General features: G+C 32.0%; 1 protein-coding gene across 6 annotated transcripts in view; it reads right to left on the reverse strand.

Moving 5' to 3' along the window:
- LOC135125476 (PH and SEC7 domain-containing protein-like) overlaps positions 1 to 13,234 on the reverse strand; it is a 75,540-nt gene that overhangs the window by 17,213 nt on the left and 45,093 nt on the right. For 5 of the 6 annotated variants that reach the window (XM_064051134.1, XM_064051132.1, XM_064051133.1 and 2 more), the window contains exons 2-6: positions 9,032 to 9,098; positions 7,964 to 8,017; positions 7,787 to 7,867; positions 7,421 to 7,707; positions 2,976 to 3,349 (exon numbers count right to left, since the gene is read on the reverse strand). In XM_064051134.1, the coding sequence (XP_063907204.1) occupies positions 2,976 to 3,349; positions 7,421 to 7,707; positions 7,787 to 7,867; positions 7,964 to 8,017; positions 9,032 to 9,098 (863 nt within the window). The remainder of the gene's footprint in view (positions 1 to 2,975; positions 3,350 to 7,420; positions 7,708 to 7,786; positions 7,868 to 7,963; positions 8,018 to 9,031; positions 9,099 to 13,234) is intronic. The other variant, XM_064051135.1, reaches the window with a different exon arrangement.

Consider the following 13,234-nt stretch of genomic DNA (forward strand, 5'->3'; position numbering starts at 1 on the left):
CTCGACGAGACATTATCATATAAAACATGTTTTTGGGTATCGTGTTGTTTAAAGAATACTATGTATATTAAGTAAAAAATAAAGCCAAAGAATAAGTTCAAGCCATACCCATCTCCACAAAAAAATAATAAACTTTAATAAATTCATGGATAAAAGATTATCTAGAAATATTAGTGAAAATCTGTTGTGTTGGTACTGTAAACACGAACGAAAATGGATATTTGCCCAAAAGGGCCGGAAAAAATAGTAATTATGATTTCAGTTTCAATTTATCGGGTATTGGTTTACTCGACAATGTTTAAATTTTGGGAAACTTTTCGAAACGGTTGAAGTTGGCCGGTCAAAGCTATAAATTTTCACGATGTAACTGAATAATTTTTAAACATAATTAATATTATTTATAATGTTTAATTATGTTAAGTCTTAATATACGATAATTAAACCGAAAACAGTTTTGCTACAAGCCCGGAATTATTAAAAATAAATCAATTTATTTAAACGTTGTTAAATTAACTCCAAAAATGTGCAATTTCCCGCCCAAAATATGACAAATAATGTTTTCAATCTCATCGTAACGTACGATGACGTCACTGTCACGTGAGCTACCTGAGTAAAGGTCACATTTTTCGGCCCCTTGTCTTCAGTTTAGATTCCGGTCTGGTAGCAGCAACATCGGAGCTCCGCTTTGGCTTAAAAGTAGGACTCTTTTCGCCAATCTCCAATTTATTGTTAATAAATATTAGTGAAAATGTGTTGTGTTGGTACTGTAAACACAAACGAAAATTGATATTTTCCCAAAAGGGCCGGAAAAAATAGTAAGTATGATTTCAGTTTTTATTTATTGGGTATTGGTTTATTCGATAATGTGTAAATTTTGGGAAACTTTTCGAAACGGTTGAAGTTGGCCGGTCAAAGCTATAAATTTTCACGATGTAACTGAATAATATTTGAACATAATTAATATTATTTATAATGTTTAAATATGATAAGTCTTAATATATGATAATTAAACCGAAAACAGTTTTCCTACAGGCCCGAAATTATTAAAAACAAATCAATTTGTTTAAATATTGTTAAATTAACCCCGAAAATGTGCAATTTCCCGCCCAAAATATGACAAATAATTTTTGCAATCTCATCGTGAAGTACAATGACATCACTGCCAAGTGAGGTACCTGAGCAAAGGTCACATTTTTCGGCCCCTTGTCATCAGTTTAGATTCCGATCTGGTGGCAGCAACAACGGAGCTCTGTTTTGGGTTAAAAGTAGGACTCTTTTCGCGAATTTCTAATTTATTGTTAATAAATATTAGTGAAAATGTGTTGTGTTAGTGCTGTGAACACGAAAGAAAATGGATATTTTTCCGAAAAGGACCGAAAACAGAGTAAGTACGACTTCAGTTTTAATTTATCGGGTTCCGAGATTCGTTTACTCGACAATGTTTAAATTTTGGTAAAATTTTCGAAACGGTTGAATTTGGTCGGTCAAAGCTATTCATTTTCACGATATAATTAAATAAAATTTAGACATAATTAATATTTTTTAAAATGTTTAAATATGATGAGTATTAATACATGATACTCAAACCGAAAACCGTTTTCCCAAATACATCAAATTAATAAAAACAAATCAACTTGTTCAAACATTGTTAAATTAACTCCGAAAATGTGCAATTTCCCGACAATATATGACAAATAATTTTTGCAATCTCATCGTGACGTAGGTCACATTTTTCGGCCTCTTGTGTTCAGTTTAGATTCCGGGCTGGTGGCAGCAACAACGGAGTTCTGTTTTGGCTTAAAAGTAGGACTCTTTTCGACAATTTCTAATTTATTATTACTAATTATTTGGAAAATGTGTCGTTAGTACTGTGAACGCGAAAGAAAAGTGATATTTTTCCAAAAAGGACCGAAAACGGGGTAAGTACGAATTTTTTGGAAAAGATAAGTAAATATATTTTGATTAAAAATTTATCATGCTTATCATAACTGTAAACCATTTGCAATATTTCGAAGTATTCGATTTTGCAGATTCCAGATTAAATTGCAAAATGTTTTTCCACAATTTTGATTTTTTTTTTCCAAAAATCTGGACGTTTCGGGTAAAAACTCAATTCGGAGTCATAAACTACATGTGTAGGACTATGTTATTTTATAAAATTTAAAACCCATTTACCATGCACAATTTTGAAGTGACGTCATCAGATTATTGGTGGGGATGATTAGAGAAATTTTGTCTAATAAAAATCCGGGACGGCAGACAGACAGACAGACGGAAACGGGAGACCTATTTCTTCGTACTCTAGGGGTCATGGAAGGTCGACAAAACGTAAAAGTAGAGAGTCGGCCGACGGAGTTGATTACAATAATAGAATGAAGGTTACGTTCTGACTTAAGTTAAAATGATTTAAATTTTATATCTCTATAGTAATAAATGTATGTAGCGAGTTTTACAGCACATTTGTAGTTATCTAAGCTAAAAAATATGTAAACATGTCTAGGAAAGTCTACTAGAGGTGGGTTTCTTGAGTCAATTAATTTATGAAATTGTGACAACATTTAAAAATAGTAAAGAACAAACGCCAATACAAATATGTAATGAAATTCTTCATCAGTTCAAAGTTCTAGTGTACGACTAAAATCAACAAATTAACATAAACATGAACATGACTAGTAAACCATTTATTCCTATCTTTCGCACCAATTGAGTCAATACAAGACTTTCATAAATCTTTCTTCTAAAATGTTGCAGATTTGCCGCTTCTTCGTAACAAATTTTAATTAACACGGTTAATACATCATTTCGACAATTAAACTTCATTACACATAGTTACGTACACAGCGAGATCAACATCTCTGACAAAATCGCAACGCGAATCGTCGTACGTCAAACAAAATAATCGAACATCGACTTCCAACCTGACTTTTTCATAGCCACACCTTCGTCGATACGCACGCATGCTCTAATCAACTCACCTATTGCTATCCCCGGAAGCACTGACGTTCTCTGGCCGCGTGTCCAACAGCGTGTTCAGCGAGCTGGTGATGTCCTCGTCGACGTCCACGTTCACCGTGCTCATGCCGCACGTGTCGTTCTGTCCCTGCAGCTGGTCCTCTGATCGGCTCGTCCGCACGAAGTTGCTGTAGGACTTGGAGGCGTCACCGGCGCCGGGCGACGTATGCGTGTCCCATTTATTGGCACTGACTGGAGATGTGTTCGCCGAGTTCGAGCCTGACTTGCAGTGGTTGTTCTTGAAACCGATGTCCATCTCGTTCGGACTGTTTGGCACCGAATTGTGCTGGTGACGCAAGTGGTGGGTGTGGCTGTTGTGGTACCTTAGACTGTCCACCTGGAAGAGATGATAGCATGAGTAATCGAGCTCTGAGGAGGTGTACGGCGAATTTAAAATTTGACGGGTTTCGAAATGACAGGTGCGACGTTTGACGGGGTGCTGACTAGATTGTTGACAGCGTGTGTTGAAAAAACTTTCTTGAGGGGATGAATAAAGTGTAAAATTTGCTGCTAGAACTTTTATTTATTTTCTTTAATAATAATTAGTATACATAAAATCTGGACACACCCCCAGGTCCACAGAACTCAGCAAAATTCATCATGAGTTTTCTAGATAATCAAAAACTGATATGTAATCAAATGAGAAAGGTTAACTAATGATGAATCAGAATTTCCCTTGTGTAATATTTATCAAATCAACAACTCGTGTATTTTGACGCCCAAATGAACACCAGAGCCACTACCAGCGATTAAAAGTAATCCATTACCGTAATTACAATACTTTTTTGTGATGAGTAACTACATTAATTACTTTTTTCGTGCAATGGTAGTTGAAAATGTAACTTTAATTTGTTTACAGAGTTTTTCGATTTGTATTAATAGACATAAAATAAACGAGACAACTTTTTTTAATAGTTTAATAGCAGATTTTTTAGCAATCTTTTGGCAACCTTTTCAGAAGCAAAATTTTACATTACTTTTCCCTTGGAAAATTTTGGCCAAGTTTTGACGATTTTGTAAATTAACCGAAGACATTTTCTTGTAGATTTTGACCTCTAGAAGTTACTTTCGGCTTCATTTCATCCATAAGTCCATTTTTACAGAATCGCTGGTTGAATTAAGACAATTTTGGATTTTTTTCAAAAAATTCGAATTTAATTTCACCTCGAATATTTCGAATTATTGCTTGGTGACCCTAAACACGTTATATTTTTGGAATCAGCACGTCAAAATCTATAATCCTGAATTTTTTGAGAATTTTTAGACGAGTTTTTCAAAAATGAAATTTTCCATTTTTGGCTTTCTTTTTTATTCAATAGTCTTAATACATATTGTTTGCTTTGAACAACACGATTACGCAAGAATAAGTTTCACATAACAAATTCTCGTATAAAAACAAGGATTTTGCAATTAAACTCCGCCCCATGACTTACGACGGCTAAAAAAAAATCATCACGATTGAGATCGGGTGGGTGGGCGGGGCTTATGTTATGCCTTTTTTTCTTGACATACGTAGTCGTCTGTTTTGAATTTTTGTTGTGAAAAGATGGCTACGTATAAGAAAAAAAAGGCAAAATATAAGCCCCACCCGCCCGCCCTGTCTCAATTGTGATGATTTTTTTTATTCGTCGTTTGCCAAGAGGGTGGAGCTTATTTGCAAAATCCTTATTTCTCGACAAGAAATTACCGTGCAAGACATGTTTTTGAGCATCGTGTTGTTCAAAAAATACTATGTATATTAAAAATGAAAGCCAGATGAGATCGAGAAGGATGGGTGGGGCTTATTTTTTGGTTTCCTTTTTTACTTAATACATATAGTGTGCTTCATACAACATGATTACTCAAGAACATGTTTCACATAGCAATTTTTTGTAGGAAAATTTTGCAATTAAGCTCCGCCCCACGACTTACGACGATTGAGATAGGGCGGGTGGGAGGGGCTTATGTTATGCTTTTTTTTTCTTAATACCCGTAAACATTCGTTTTAAATTTTAGTTCTGAAAAAATGACTACGTATACCCCTTATTCAAATTTCGACCCATTTTCGAAATTTAACTAAATATATTTTCTTGTAGATTTAGGGCCGCAGAAGTCACTTCCAGCCTCATTTCTTCGATAACTCCAAACGATTTTCCACAATCGCCCACTGAATTATCGCAACTTTTCAAAATTTAAAAAAACCCGAATTTCACTTCGAAATTTTCGAAAATATTGCTCCGTGACCCTAATCACGTTAATTTTTTGAGAATTTTTAGACGAGTTTTTCAAAAATAAAATTTTCCACTTTGGGATTTCTTTTTTACTCAATAGTCTTAATACAAATTGTTTGCTTTGAACAACACGATTACGCACGAATAAGTTTCACATAACAAATTCTCGTAGAAAAACAACGATTTTGCAATTAAACTCCGCCCCATGACTTATGACGGCTAAAAAAAATCATCACGATTGAGATCGGGTGGGTGGGCGGGGCTTAAGTTATGCCTTTTTTTCTTAACATACGTAGTCGTCTGTTTTAAATTTTTGTTGTGAAAAGATGGCTACGTGTAAGAAAAAAAAAGGCAAAATATAAGCCCCACCCACACGCCCTGTCTCAATTGTGATGATTTTTTTTATTCGTCGTGAGCCAGGAGGGCGGAGCTTAATTGCAAAATCCTTATTTCTCTACAAGAAATTACCGTGCAAGACATGTTTTTGAGCATCATGTTGTTCAAAAAATACTATGTATATTAAAAATTAAAGCCAGAATGAGATCGAGACGGATGGGTGGGGCTTATTTTTTGGTTTCCTTTTTTACTTAATACATATAGTTTGCTTCATACACCACGATTACTCAAGAACATGTTTCACATAGCAATTTCTTGTAGGAAAAGTTACGACTTACGACGAGTAAAAAAAATTATCCCGATTGAGATAGGGCGGGTGGGCGCGGCTTATATTATGCCTTTTTTTTCTTAATACACGTAATCATCCGTTTTAAATTTTAGTTCTGAAAAGATGACTACGTATACCCTTTCGACCCATTTTCGACCATTTTCGAAATTTAACTAAATATATTTTCTTGTAGATCTGGGGCCGCAGAAGTCACTTCCAGCCTCATTTCTTCGATAACCCCAAACGATTTTCCACAATCGCCTACTGAATAATCACAACTTTTAAAAATTTCAAAAAACCCGAATTTCACTTCGAAATTTTCGAAAATATTGCTCGGTGACCCTAAACACGTTATATTTTTGGAATCAGCACGACTTACGACGGGTAAAAAAAAATCATCACGATTGAGATAGGGTGGGTGGGCGGGGCTTTTTTTAAATACGTAGTCATTTGTTTTAAATTATTTTTATTATCTGTATATACTGAAAGGAAAATCAGCATTTCAAATAACGAATTAGTTTTTATAATTGTTCCAATCACTGCTTACCGCAATGCAACAGAAGAGAGACCATACGGTGGTAGACCATTAGTCGTACAGGATATCTTTAACGGCACCTACGGACCTGCATGTGTTTCCAACTGATCGTTAAAACAGTCGGACGTATGTTATACATGTTCTACTATAAACCTTTGTCCCATTTGAGCCATATATTTATTGCAGTTGGGCGAATATTCCGCAAAACCAATACAAATCCACATCTTTGTATCCGAAACCGAATATTTTAATGAAATAAAAAAAATCTTTCAGATTTTTAAACTTTTAAGAAATCACCTCTCACGCCATTCCATAACTTAATAAACAGATAACTAAGTTAGAAAACATTGTAACACATTAATCGCGGCGCTGTTTAACAAATTAACAACGTCCGGGTGATGAGTGAGTTAACTAAGTTATTTAATAGCAACAAAAGAATACTATTTACTATATTGTTAGGTCATTTGAAAAATTTACTTCACTAAACATTAGAAAAAAATTGAAATTGACAGTCTCTAGAAGAAATTGAATAATTATCAAAATGGAATGCAATTCAATTCATTTCAACTGACATTTAATTGGTTATAAGTAAAGATAAATCAAGAAATCTATTTTAATTCTAATTAAATTTTTACTGCAATGGTAATCTAAATCTTATGATTTGCGAATATGATTTATGCTTTGATCAAAATAGATTTATTGTGTTATTGTGAGCAAAAGTTCCACATCATGACCAAAAATAGATTCTGATGGTTACTATAAATATATAGGTGTGTCACAAATAGCCTCTTACTATTCTCAACAATATTTTAATTTGTGTCCTGCATAAAATCAAGTATCGAAGAATCCGGCGTAGGAACAAAAGTGAAAACTGACTAACTCTGAAAGCAGTATTCTCGAAGACATATATAGAATAAAAAAAATTGTATCTATTTTGATCCATTCATCTATCTAATAACTCGAACTCAGAAACAGCGAAAATGTATTTAATGTTTTCACCTTTTTCTGTTGCTTCGGTATGATGCTAGCAGTTTGCGGCATGCGCGATATATTGAGTATGTGTTCCCCAGTCATCATGTACGCTTCAAATTTGGGTTTCCCCTTTGTCTTCTCGGTAGCTGCCAGAGGTTCCCACTGCAGTCTCTCGTTCTCCTCGTTGTCGTGCTCGAGCAATGGTTCCTGTTCTGGACAGCTGCCGTTCGTCCGGACATGGCTCTGGTGTACCGCTGGTCCCGGTCTGATGGTACGTGAAGTGGGCGCACCAACACCCAGAGAATTGATATGGCCTGCATACCAAAGAACTCTTGCAAATTGCATCTATTTTTTTTTTTAATTTTAAAATTTAGATTCTTGCGTTTTTCGTACCTGCGCTCCTGTTGCGATTTTCGGCGTCGCCGCCACTGACTGAGAGGAGGTGCTTGCGAACAGTCGCTTTGATCTTCGGATCTTTCCGGAAAAACAGAAAAGTGTTAGTGAGAGGTCGTGGTCGTACGGTGAAAGTCCGAAGAAAAACGATCGATTAATGTAAAAATGGGATCTTACCACGTTTTATTTTTAGTGTTACGGGATCTGATGATAATCGTAGGCATTTTAAAACTGAAAAGCAAAATTTTGCGTTAATAAATTAACACAAGCTATGCGTGAGGTGAGTAAGGTTAAACAAGACATTTTGTGTAAGGAGACAGTGACGGCGCGTGGGGCTGGAAAATGGGGCTTTGGTTACGGAGAAAACAAAGTTTTCCCAAGCTTTTACAATTAATAAAATCATTGATAATTATTGATTAAATGTTTTACTAATAAAGAAAAACCTGAATGATTTTTTTCGTATTTTATTAGACACTTAAATTATACAGGGTGTTTCGGGAAATGTGAGCCAAATTTCGGATGCAAATTCTGTCGTTAATATTGAACGAAAATTTAAATAACAAGTTTCTAAAAATTATTTCTTTTCTCACTTACCTTCAAAATCAACTTGGGACATTCTAATTTAATTCTTTAACGAATTATATAGCATATTTTAGGGCGATAAGTCTTTATTTTTTCACTATTTAACCACCAAATGATATTGCTGTTCTTCTATCGGCCGATCAAAAAATAAAAAGAGGAAAATGATCATAAATACATTTTTAATATCAATAATTACATATATACCGTTCAGAATGTTTTTAGGCAAAAGTTAGCAACAAAGTTGTTCAATGTAAGGTTAGAAAATCGGACAAGTGAATGTCAGTCGCATGCACTGACAGACAAACCGTTTTGTCAATGAACTGTATATTATTGTGTAATTTGTTTATTTTCGGATCAGGATACATGAATTAAATGTTAGTTATAATTAAGATAAGATATATTTACAGGCGATTTACATAATTTAAAAACTATGTATGTACAGCTTAAAACAGCGTGTTAACTCGAGTCTTTTTTGCGGAAAAGTACTGAATATAATTTAGTTTTATCAGTGAATTAGAGCCAACCCTGAATAAAAATGTTTGTAAAGAGTACAGCATTTTAGTGATTAACGTCCCTCCGCCCCTGCTTCACCGCCGCCACTGTCCCAGTAATGAGAAAATGCAAAAACGGAACCAAGAAAACTTATTCACAAATCTCCCTTACCTTCCTTCGTGCTGAAACGGTTCACATCTGTTTCATTAACTTTCAGGATCACATCCCCCACTTCCACCTGGAAAAATAAGAGCTTTCTCAAATACAATCTGACATTGACATTAAAAATGTAGGACTTGGAGCCCTCCCGCTCGCGATTTCTTCTCAAAAATTAATCCTCCTTTTTGTCAAGAAACCGAGGCAAAAGGAAAAATCAATTTCGACAAATACCCCTCGGCCCCCGGGCGAACAAAGGGATTTTTTGCGGCCGATTTAATAAACAGATAGCCGAGAACCTCGTTAATCTTTAACCGGATCGATATCCCGGTGAAAATTTCGAGTAATTATCTCGACTTTTTAACTTTTAATTTCGAGGGGAAAAATCGAGCGTTAATAATGTCAGACGTGAGGGTAAATAACATCCACCTTTAAGAGGAAACACATTTCTCCCGAGTCGTAAAGACTAGTCATCCAGGAGAAGGACTAATGAAATGAAAGACATTTGTTAGAGTCGACAAACATATTTTATTTCATCCGTGCGACACGAAACTACCGCTTTCAGCAAGTTTTTGGACGAGAATGCAAAATTTCAAGTTACGTTGTAATATGGCAGAGCTTTATAGTGGTTGTAAAATAGTTGTCGTGTTTTCTGATGATGTAGTTGAGTGACATGGGGAATTTATGGGGATGCTTCGAAATTGCGTGTTAGGTCGATGTTATGTAACAGGAAAATGAAACCATTAAGGGCATATTTATGGGATTTATTTAAAAATAATGCACGTTTTTTATGCTCGAAGCTACATTACGTCGGTGCCATTAATGCAAGGAAGTTAATATCCACGTAAACACGGCAAAATTGCCCTTGTTTATGGACAATACTTTGATCTGTCATGTTTCCGTCATAAGCTTTTATTATATTTCTATAGTTACGTGAAATATAATTTTCAGAAAAATTACCACTTAGTTTTTGTTACGTTTTGTACGTTGCTGTATGCTGCGTTTGACAGGAAATCGTGAACGCTTTTCGTTAGCTGCTTTAAAAGTACAAAAATTGCCCCATTCACACGTTGTATATCAAAACTCATTTGAAATTTTGCAACAACGTTTTCAAGGTAAAATTCAGTACGGTTTACGAGTTTGCATGTTATTACGAATTCGTAAGTTACAAATGTATTTCTTCATTAAGCCGCAAACAATATAAAAAAAAAAAATTAACCTAACAAGTTCACCAGCAAAGATGAGTTAATTTTATATAATAACCAGAGTCAGGCACAGCTGAAGTGATGGGCAATCAACCACATAAATATTGAAAACGACGGCGCGAAATACTTCAGTTTTTCAGTTTACCAACTTTTGAACTTTTCAATTTTTAAATTTGAGCTTCTCGAGTTTTCAATTTTTTAATTTTTCGATTTTTAATTTTTCGATTTTTAAGTTTCTCGATTTTTGGTTTTTCAATGTTTCAATTTTTCCCGATTTTGAAGTTTATCGATTTTCCAATTTTTCGAATCAAAGAACTGGAAAAATTGCAAAATTGTAAAATTGAAAAATCAAAAATGAAAAAAGGGAAAGGAATAAAATGAAAACTTTGAAAAATCTAAAAATTGAAAATCAAGAACTTGATAAAATTCGAAAAAACGAATGATTACAAAATAGAAATACTGAAAATTAAAAAATTTAAAAATTGAAACTCGAGGAATTGAAAAATCAACGATTGAAAATTTGAAGAATTGAATAAACGAAAAATTATATCATCTACAGAAATATTGAAATAATAAATAAACGAAAAAAACTATAAAATCGAGAAAATGAAAAGTAAAAAATCGGAAAAATGTAAAATAAAAATGAAGAACTTTAAAACATAAGGAAACGAAAAATTGAAAAATAGAAAAATCAAAAATTGGGAAACTGAAAAATCGAAAAATGAAAAAAAAAATTGCAATATTAAAAAATTGCAAATCGAATAATTGAAAAATTTGGAAATCGAGAAATTGGAAAATTGCAGAAATGAAAAACTGAAAACTCGAAGAAATAAAAATTGAGAAATTTAAAAATCGAAAAAACGAATTATTACAAAATCGAAATACTGAAAATTGAAGAAATCGGAAAATCGGATAATTAAAAAATCCAAACGTTGCAAAATCAAAAAATGTAAAAACTGAAACTCGAGGAACAGAAAAATCAAAGATTCAAAATTTAAAGAATTGAATAAACGAAAAATTATATTATCTAAAGGAACATTGAAATAATAAAGAAACGAAAAAAAATATATATAAAATCGAGAAAATGAAAATTGAAAAATCGGAAAAATGTAAAATAAAAATGCAGAACTTGAAAACTCAAGAAACGAAAAATTGAAAAATAGAAAAATCAAAAATTAAGAAACTGAAAAATCGAAAAATGAAGAAAAAACCTCTAATATCGAAAAATTGAAAATTTTGGAAATCGAGAAATTGAAAAATTGAAGAAATGAAAAATTGAAAACTCGAAAGATTAAAAATTGAGAAACTTAAAAATCGGAAAAACGAATTATTACAAAATCGAAATACTGAAAATTAAAGAAATCGGAAAATCGGATAATTGAGAAATCCAAACGTTGCAAAATCAAAAAATTTAAAAACTGAAACTCGAGTAATTGAAAAATCCAAAGATTGAAAATTTGAAGAATTGAATAAACGAAAAATTATATTATCGAAAGAAACATTGAAATAATAAAGCAACGAACAAAAAAATATTAAAATGAAAATTAAAAAATCGTAAAAATGTAAAATAAAAATGAAGAACTTGAAACCTTAAGGAAACGAAAAATTGAAAAATACAAAAATCAAAAATTAGGAAACTGAAAAATCGAAAAAAAAAGTAATATCGAGGAAACGGAATATTGAAAAATATAAAAATCAAAAATTAGGAAACTGAAAAATCGAAAAAAAAAAAATGTAATATCAAAAAATTGCAGTATAAAAAAATTGCAAATCGAAAAATTGAAAAATTTGGAAATCGAGAAATTGAAAAATTGAAAACTCGAAAGATTGAAATTTTGAGGAATTGAATAAACGAAAAACAAAAAATTGTGATATAAAATCGAAAAAATGAAAATTAAAAAATCGAAAAAATGTAACATAAAAATGAAGAACTCGAAAACTTGAGGAAACGAAAAATTGAAAAATAGAAAAATCAAAAATTAAGAAACTGAAAAATCGAAAAATGAAAAAAAAACCTCTAATATCGAAAAATTGCAAATCGAAAAATTGAAAAATTTGGAAATCGAGAAATTGAAACATTGAAGAAATGAAAAACTGAAAACTCGAAGGAATAAAAATTGAGAAATTTAAAAATCGATAAAACGAATTATTACAAAATCGAAATACTGAAAATTGAAGAAATCGGAAAATCGGATATTTGAAAAATCCAAACGTTGCTAAATCAAAAAATTTAAAAACAAACTCGAGGAATTGAAAAATCAAAGATTGAAAATTTGAAGAATTGAATAAAAGAAAAATTATATTATCTAAAGGAACATTGAAATAATAAAGAAACGAACAAAAAAGTATTAAAATGGAAATTAAAAAATTGGAAAAATGTAAAATAAAAATGAAGAACTTGAAACCTTAAGGAAACGAAAAATTGAACAATATAAAAATAAAAAATTAGGAAACTGAAAAATCGAAAAAAAAAATGTAATATCGAGGAAACGGAATATTGAAAAATATAAAAATCAAAAATTAGGAACCTGAAAAATCGAAAAAAAAATGTAATATCGAAAAATTGCAGTATAAAAAATTTGCAAATCGAAAAATTGAAAAATTTGGAAATCGAGAAATTGAAAAATTGATAACTCGAAAGATTGAAAATTTGAAGAATTGAATAAACGAAAAAACAAAAAATTGTGATATAAAATCGAGAAAATGAAAAATAAAAAATCGGAAAAATGTAAAATAAAAATGAAGAACTTGAAATCTTAAGGAAACGAAAAGTTGAAAAATATAAAAATCAAAAATTAGGAAACTGAAAAATCGAAAAATAAAAAGACTAATATCGAAAAATTACAGCATTAAAAAATTGCGAATCGAAAAATTGAAAAATTTGGAAATCGAGAAATTGAAAAATTAAAGAAATCGGAAAATCGGATAGGTAATTGTAAGTAGTCATAATTTTTTGCATATTTCAATTTTTTGTAAGATGAACGAATAAATTTTCATTAACAATTTACCATGC

This window comes from Zophobas morio, unplaced genomic scaffold, assembly GCF_036711695.1.
Source record: "Zophobas morio isolate AGI-343-1 ecotype UQ-CSIRO unplaced genomic scaffold, CSIRO_AGI_Zmor_V1 ptg000008l, whole genome shotgun sequence".
Classification (NCBI taxonomy): domain Eukaryota; kingdom Metazoa; phylum Arthropoda; class Insecta; order Coleoptera; family Tenebrionidae; genus Zophobas; species Zophobas morio.